Source organism: Euphorbia lathyris, chromosome 8 (genome assembly GCF_963576675.1).
Source record: "Euphorbia lathyris chromosome 8, ddEupLath1.1, whole genome shotgun sequence".
Classification (NCBI taxonomy): domain Eukaryota; kingdom Viridiplantae; phylum Streptophyta; class Magnoliopsida; order Malpighiales; family Euphorbiaceae; genus Euphorbia; species Euphorbia lathyris.
This window is the reverse complement of record NC_088917.1, coordinates 34,186,186-34,193,059: the sequence shown is the minus strand read 5'-3', so window position 1 is coordinate 34,193,059 and position 6,874 is coordinate 34,186,186. Positions and strand designations below refer to the sequence as shown.

At 36.3% G+C, this 6,874-nt stretch overlaps 1 protein-coding gene across 2 annotated transcripts; it reads left to right on the top strand.

Annotated features, from left to right (window-relative positions):
• LOC136202728 (polyadenylate-binding protein-interacting protein 7) lies at window positions 1-6,474 on the top strand. Of its 2 annotated transcripts, none has more exons than XM_065993545.1 (6): window positions 1-307; window positions 1,139-2,022; window positions 3,904-4,354; window positions 4,458-4,528; window positions 5,109-5,233; window positions 5,514-5,756. In XM_065993545.1, exons 2-6 carry the CDS (start codon window positions 1,192-1,194, stop codon window positions 5,575-5,577), a joined length of 1,542 nt encoding a protein of 513 aa, XP_065849617.1. In that variant the 5' UTR covers window positions 1-307; window positions 1,139-1,191; the 3' UTR covers window positions 5,578-5,756. The 2 variants fall into 2 exon arrangements, with proteins under 2 accessions (XP_065849617.1, XP_065849616.1); XM_065993544.1 differs by lacking the exon at window positions 5,514-5,756 and adding an exon at window positions 5,766-6,474 and having other exon boundaries at window positions 3-307.
• The last annotated feature ends 400 nt before the right edge of the window (window positions 6,475-6,874 follow it).

Sequence of the window (6,874 nt, the reverse complement as noted above, 5' to 3'; positions counted from 1 at the left end):
GGGTTTTCTCTAAACAAAGACATACAACAAAGCAAGAGAAAATAAGAAAAAGAAGAAACGAAGGGAGACCTCAAAGATAAGCTCAGATACATACATACATATTACTCCTTCAGCTCATCAGCTCCAAAACCCATCCATACTCACTCTTAATTCAGCTTTTACCTTTTTTTTTTTTTTTTTTTTTTTTCTGTTTATATCTCTTTCGCTGCTTTGCTTCTGTCTTCTTCTCTCCATCTATTTTTATATTTTTTTTCCTCGATCTTGACTCTTATTTCTGCCATGGATCCATTCGATTTGGTTCGCAAAGGTATATTATATTCTCTCCTTTATAGATCTCCCTTCTTTCTTCATCATTTTCTTTTTGTTTTCGGCTTTTCTGTAGGTTTTGACTTTTTATTTCTGGTTTTTGTTTCTATTGAGATCTCCGTGAATCGATTTTCTATGTTATGCGAGTTTGTTGTTCTGGTTTTACTTGCTTCTATCTTTGATTGTTTTAGTTAATTATTATGCTGCTCGTGCTTTTAAATGGTCAATTTCATCCTTTTTGGTATAATTGTATGTGGAACATGTGCGTTTACCTTTTTTAGTTTCAGATGGAGCTAAGTTATCTCTTAGTTTAGTAAAATCTGATTACGTTATCAATTGTCTGGTTTTTTTTATTTGTTTCTTAGTGCGATTAGTGTTGTTTCCCCAAATTCTCATATTTTTGTTTGTGTATCACGTAGTCTTTTTATGCTTATAGCTCTGTATGTCTAACTCAGTGTATAATTGAGCTTTTTGCTCGTTTTTTATAAAGTTTTGGAAGGATATTTGCCATACCTAAGTTTAAATGTCATTTATTCTTGTTATTTAGTATAATTAAGTGCTTATATGCGGTGTGTATTTGAATTTTATTGTAATTAATGTAGCTTTTAATTTTTAAAGCTCTTATGGTGATTGTTTTGGAACAGTTATAGTAAGTTTCGTGAAAGAGTGTTAGTGAGATATGATAGTTGCAGTTATTATTGTTAGGCATAAGGTTGTTGAGGTTATTTGTGGTATTCACCAGGCTGAACGAATGTGAGCATGTAATCGAATTTTTGATATAGTTCTTTTGTCAGCTTTACTATAATGTATTTATATGGAAATGCCATTGCAGGATTTGGATAACGCATGCTGTGACTCAACGTTATTATTGGCGCCAGGCTATATATGCATGTAGAATTTTTTTTTTTTTTTGGTAAAGAAATGAGCTTATCCAAGAAAGGCATTCAAACCAATACAAAGCTCAGTATTCCTGACAAGTCAACAGCTTTGAACCCAAATGCTGCAGAATTTGTCCCCTTCTCCCTTAGGTCATCACCATCACCATCTGGAAGTGTGTCAAATACGGCAGCTACAAATGCAAGGTTTGCAGCTTCTGGGGCCATAGGAAAAGCAGTGGTTGATCGATCAGAATCATCTATTTCTAATACTTCTGATGAAGAGGCGCATCAATTCTGGCGCCACCAGCTCCCAGATGATATCACCCCTGACTTTAAGGTCATGAGTGAAGATGAGTCTCATGCATTTGAGGGGCTATCTTTAGCAGGATTGTCTATGCATGAAAGCACTGAAATGCCAAAGTTTGCTGCTTCACTAGGTGGTGGATACATGTTGACTGAGCAACAAGAACCGCCTCCCCGGCATATAAATGGTAACAACTTCAGTGAAAAGATGAGGTATGCTGCTGCTGCTTATGGAGATGATCCAACATCAGCAAGTTACATGAATTTGCCAACTAAGCTTTGGAACAAGCAAATTGTTAGTGGGGATCAGCTTCTAGACAATGGTAGGGAGATGCATCCTTACAATGGGAATTCAAGACCTGGATTCAATAATGACATGTTAGGCGAGCACGCTATAGTTGATGAGATGGACATGAACCCTCTGGAGTTTTTGGCTTCACAGTTCCCTGGGTTTGCTTCTGAAAGCCTTGCAGAAGTTTATTTTGCAAATGGATGCGACTTAAATCTTACCATCGAGATGCTTACTCAGCTAGAGGTAAACTCCTTTGATATGAGCAAGTTGATTTTAGTCAAATGCGCTCGTACTTATCTTGCAGCTTGAAGGTAAACTGTTGCTGAAAATTTGGTGTCTTTCTAGTTTAATAAGCTGTTTAAATATTGTAGTTGTTCAACAGGCCTAATTTTTTTTGGCTCAACTCAATTAAAATGTTGAACTTAAAATATGAGAGTCTCCTAGCAACTTGGTGATCTTTGTGCAACACAAATACCCAATTCCTGGAAGTAGAACTTAGTGGAGAGTTTGAGTTTCTGTTGTTTATTTGGCTTTTGAAAATGATGGGAGTTTGAGTTGCTTAGTGAAGAGTTTAAGTTGCTGTTGATTTTTTTTCGGATGAACAATGTTGTGTTGAATTATATTTGTTTTTGATGCACCACAATGGAAGAACAAGGCTAGAAGAGAGACGTTGGTTAAATGGGAGTATGGAAAGTCACATTGATAATTGGAATTTGGGAAGTAAATAATCTGCTTTGGTTTCTTAATTAATTATGATAATTTTTAGTTTTTATTCTTTAAATAAAATCTGATTGGTTCTTTTTATTATAGTATCCCATAAATTTCTCTCCTTCCTTTATTAGACTTCTAGTATTCCTAAATAAATGTCTTAAGTAGTTATTTTAGATTTTTTTTTCCACCTTTTTCCAGAATCGGTGGAATTGGATGACTCCACTGGTTCATATTCAATTTCGATTCTTCCTACAGATACGGCTCAAAATAGAACCAACTCGACTCATACGATTCGGTACGACTTTGATAACAGTGATCAAGGTTACTATGGGAGTATCACTTCTAGTCTAGAACTGATAGTTACACAGTAAAACCTCTATATAGGAATACTCTATATAAGAATAACCTCCAATTTGTTATAAAAAATTTCGGTCCCAACTTGGGCCGGTTATAAATAAGAATAACCTCCCAAATGTTAATTGTTATACATAATCCAAGTCCCACCTTTAGAAACTATACCTCTATATAGGAATAATTATGTAAATAATGTATATATGTATTAAGGATTTAAACAAAATTTATTAAAAAATTTAAAAATTATTGAGATTAAATATGAGTTGGCACACAAATTCCAACTTTAACTATAAATTCTTACCATTTTCCCATAAAACTCTTTTCTTTATGTATTGGAAACTAAACTCAAAACTCTTCCAATTCTTTAGGTATTGGAAATAAAACTCGTAGACTTGATATGCTAAACATTAAATTTATAAACTTTAAGTGTTGATTTTTTTTTTGGGGTACCAAACTCTATATAAGAATAACCTCCCAATTGTTATACAAATTGTCCGGTCCCAAACGTATTCCTATATAGAGGTTTTACTGTAGTACGTCTGTCATTTGTCATCTATATTTCATTCTATCCTCATCCTGGGTTATTGTGATAAATACACAAGTTAAAAAAAACATATTTATTGATGCACATCTTAAACCATGTTGTGGGTGATTCTTTTGGGTTGGACTAGCTGTGATGAGGAATGCCTTAAATGCCTTATTTTGGCAGGGAAAAACTGGCTCCCCTAGTTTGAGGTGAATATGTTTTGACTCTACTATTATGTGCAGCCTCTAATTCTTAAGAGATCATGCCTGATTACTGGTGGTTTGTGTAAACTTGGATGACTCCATCTGATTGATCTTTTATCACTTCTGCTGAGTAGTTGATATTTTGTTCTAATAGCGCTATATATTGGTGTTTGATTTGTTCAGAGGCACTTTTTTTTTGGACGAGTCATGTTTGATAGAACAGGCAATGGTTTCTGTAATTGGGTTAATCATAATTAATCTTCTCTCTATATTCATGTCTAATGCCTTTTATATTAAGATCCTTATGAAAAGTGTTGTCTTCCATTATAGCTTCAAGTTGACAGTGGTTTCCACCAAAATATGAATGTCAAGACAGTATCAGCTCCCAATCTCACTGCCTTGGACTTTCCAGCACTTCCTGTGCCAGATAGCCAGAATGCTCCTTCAAAATATGCTGATGAGCTTCAGCAAAGTGGAAATCCTTATCGATCTGCTGACAAAGAGAACATACTTCTATTCAAGTCTAGTTCTTCTATTCCATCTAGAGCTGGCACTGTGGATTTTGCTTCAGCTGTCAGGAAGATGGCATCTCAAGATTCTGGCATGTGGAAGTATGACAGAAATGGTTCTGGTGATTCCACTATTGGTTCAAGCAGAAGTTCCCATGTTTTAGCTAGCTCTTATGGTACTGGGAATGGTAGAGGTGTTTACGCAGATAGGGCACACAGTCGCAATTCGCCTCGAGCAGCACCTGCATGGCTTGAAACTGGGGAAGCAGTGGGTAATGTCTCATTTATTAAAGCTTCTTGATTTATTAATTTTTTTATTTGTGCGAGACATGCATTGTGCATGTATATTTGCTTTAAAACACTGTTGGATGGCAGCAAATATGTATTCTGAGTTGCGGGAAGAAGCTCGTGATCATGCGCGGTTACGGAATGCCTATTTTGAGCAGGTAAGCCTCAACGTTTGGCACAATATGCTTGTTAAGTTGACTCTTGATTTTTCAGATGTTTTATGATGAGATAACCTATCAACTTGTAGAATTAGATAGATGGTTGCATTTTGTGAAGATTCTGCATGGTCTTGTAGTACAGTGAGAGACATTGGAGTTGACCTTGCTAAATATGCAAAATTGAATGTTGATCTAGGGCAATTGATCTGAATTTATGTATATGACTCTACATTGCTCTCATCCTTCTATTTGGTGTAATAAAATAAATTTCACTAGCCCCTTGAGTGATCCCCTTGCTGTCAAGATGAGTATTAGCCTATTATAGCAGTTGTGCACAGCAAGCAATTAATCAGTCTTAGACATTCTAAATGAGCATGTGTTAAACTAATAGGTCTTCTCTTTCCTGGTATGATGTTCTATGCTACTGCTGTAGGGAATCTCAATTAGGTCGCGTTTATTTACACCGGCATGTTGTTGGGCTGCTGAGCTAAATCATATGTGTGAGTCTGTTCCAGTGCTCAAATGACATGCTGGTGGATTATCATTAATAGATCAAATGGTTTTTACATCTTCAAAACAGGCACGTCAAGCATATCTTATTGGAAATAAAGCTCTAGCCAAGGAATTGAGTGTGAAAGGACAGCTGCACAATATGCATATGAAAGCAGCTCATGGGAAGGCTCAGGATTCTATATACCGCCTGAGGTTTGTTTAATTTTTGGTATTCAGTTTTTTGATTTTGACCTGAGCAACTCATACATCTTGTTTAGTGTTTAAAATAGCGTATTATGACTTTTTTTTAAAATTTTTTTATATAATCCTTCTATTTTTGTCTTCTCATTTAAGTGAATGAAATGATGTTCTGAAAATTTTAATTATCATTGTGCTTTTCTTCACATCCCTCTTACCTCACTACTTTTTCCTCTCATTTTTTCTTTTTTCTCAAACTTCTCTGCAAGTTTCAACTTGCGTTTTACTAATGCAGAATAAGGCGCATTTGCTGCTACATACATCAGACAAAAATAGCTGCAGCAGAATCACCAAGATAAAATGCTGAGGCGTATTTTGTTATTAATAAAACTCTGGTGCACATGCACGAAGTGATTAAGCTATATTCTTGAACTGTGATTACTTGTATAATTTTAGTGTATTCTGATGAAAAAGGAAGTTTTAGGTTTTTAATTGTGTGTTATTATCAGTTTGCTGTTTTGAAGAACATCATTTTTTCCCTTCCCAGGAACTCTGGTGGTGCAGAGATGCAGGGAAATGGGAGAGGACATGAACGTATGATAGACCTTCATGGTCTGCATGTAAGTGAAGCTCTTCATGTGCTAAAGCATGAACTAAGTGTCCTGAGGGGCACAGCTCGGGCTGCAGATCAGCGTCTGCAGGTTTATATATGTGTTGGCACAGGCCATCATACCAGGGGTTCCCGCACACCTGCAAGACTTCCAATTGCTGTACAGCAATACCTGCTTGAAGACGAGGGCCTAGACTTTTCGGAGCCACAGCCTGGTCTACTTCGAGTGGTGATCTATTGAGCCAAACACTTGATGGTGAGAGGTATAGGAGTTTTTTTTGACAGTGCGAAATCCACCCGAGTTGTAGTCATGAAAATTATTCTTGTATCTGTACATGAGAAGAATATGGAGGAAAAAGTAGTTGAAAGCCCCTGAAAAAGGAGAACAAAAAAAAAAAAAGGAAAAAGTAAAAGAAAAAATTTAGGAGAAACGAAGGTTAAGAAAAGGAAGCAGAAGTGTATCATTAAGGTTTAACTGGTTGACATCAGCATTACTTTCCGGAGCCACCACAGAACTGGCAGCAGCTGATCTTTTGCATTTTGTTAATTCTGTATCTTATTTTTTGTTACATTCCTTTTCTTTTTTAAAGAATTCTCAGGTGTAACTGATAGAATTACATTACATGATAGTACAATTCTTCAAGCATGTCTATTAGCTCGAGTGGTCGTAGAATGGTCGCAAGGGTTGCCCTGAATGGTGGGTTGGATAATAATTTGAGTTGTTAGTTGTGTGGCTGAATGGATGTTCTTCCTCCGCACAGACCTCGAATTGATTGGGAGGGTAAAATAGAAAGTGATGCCATCAACACTGAGTTTTTTTTTTTTGCGTAGACATGTTTGATAGGAATGATAAATTAGGACGTTTTTGAGCATTTGTGTAAGGGAAATACACGCCATTGCCAATATTTTCAAAGGCGGAACTCTTGCCTCTGCTTTCCCCCTCCACGTGCCTTCAAACTAGGGGAAATTAGGGACTGTGCCCCTTCAAATTGGGACGCACGGGAACCTCACACTCTCCTTACTGTAATAGATAGTTTATCGTTTTT

Coding starts and splice junctions, on each gene's coding strand:
- LOC136202728 (XM_065993544.1), top strand. CDS start 1,192: ATGCATGTAGAATTTTTTTTTTTTTTTGGTAAAGAAATGAGCTTATCC. Junction 4,529..5,108: donor GGAATGCCTATTTTGAGCAG/GTAAGCCTCAAC, acceptor TCTTCAAAACAG/GCACGTCAAGCATATCTTAT. Junction 5,234..5,765: donor GATTCTATATACCGCCTGAG/GTTTGTTTAATT, acceptor TTCCCTTCCCAG/GAACTCTGGTGGTGCAGAGA.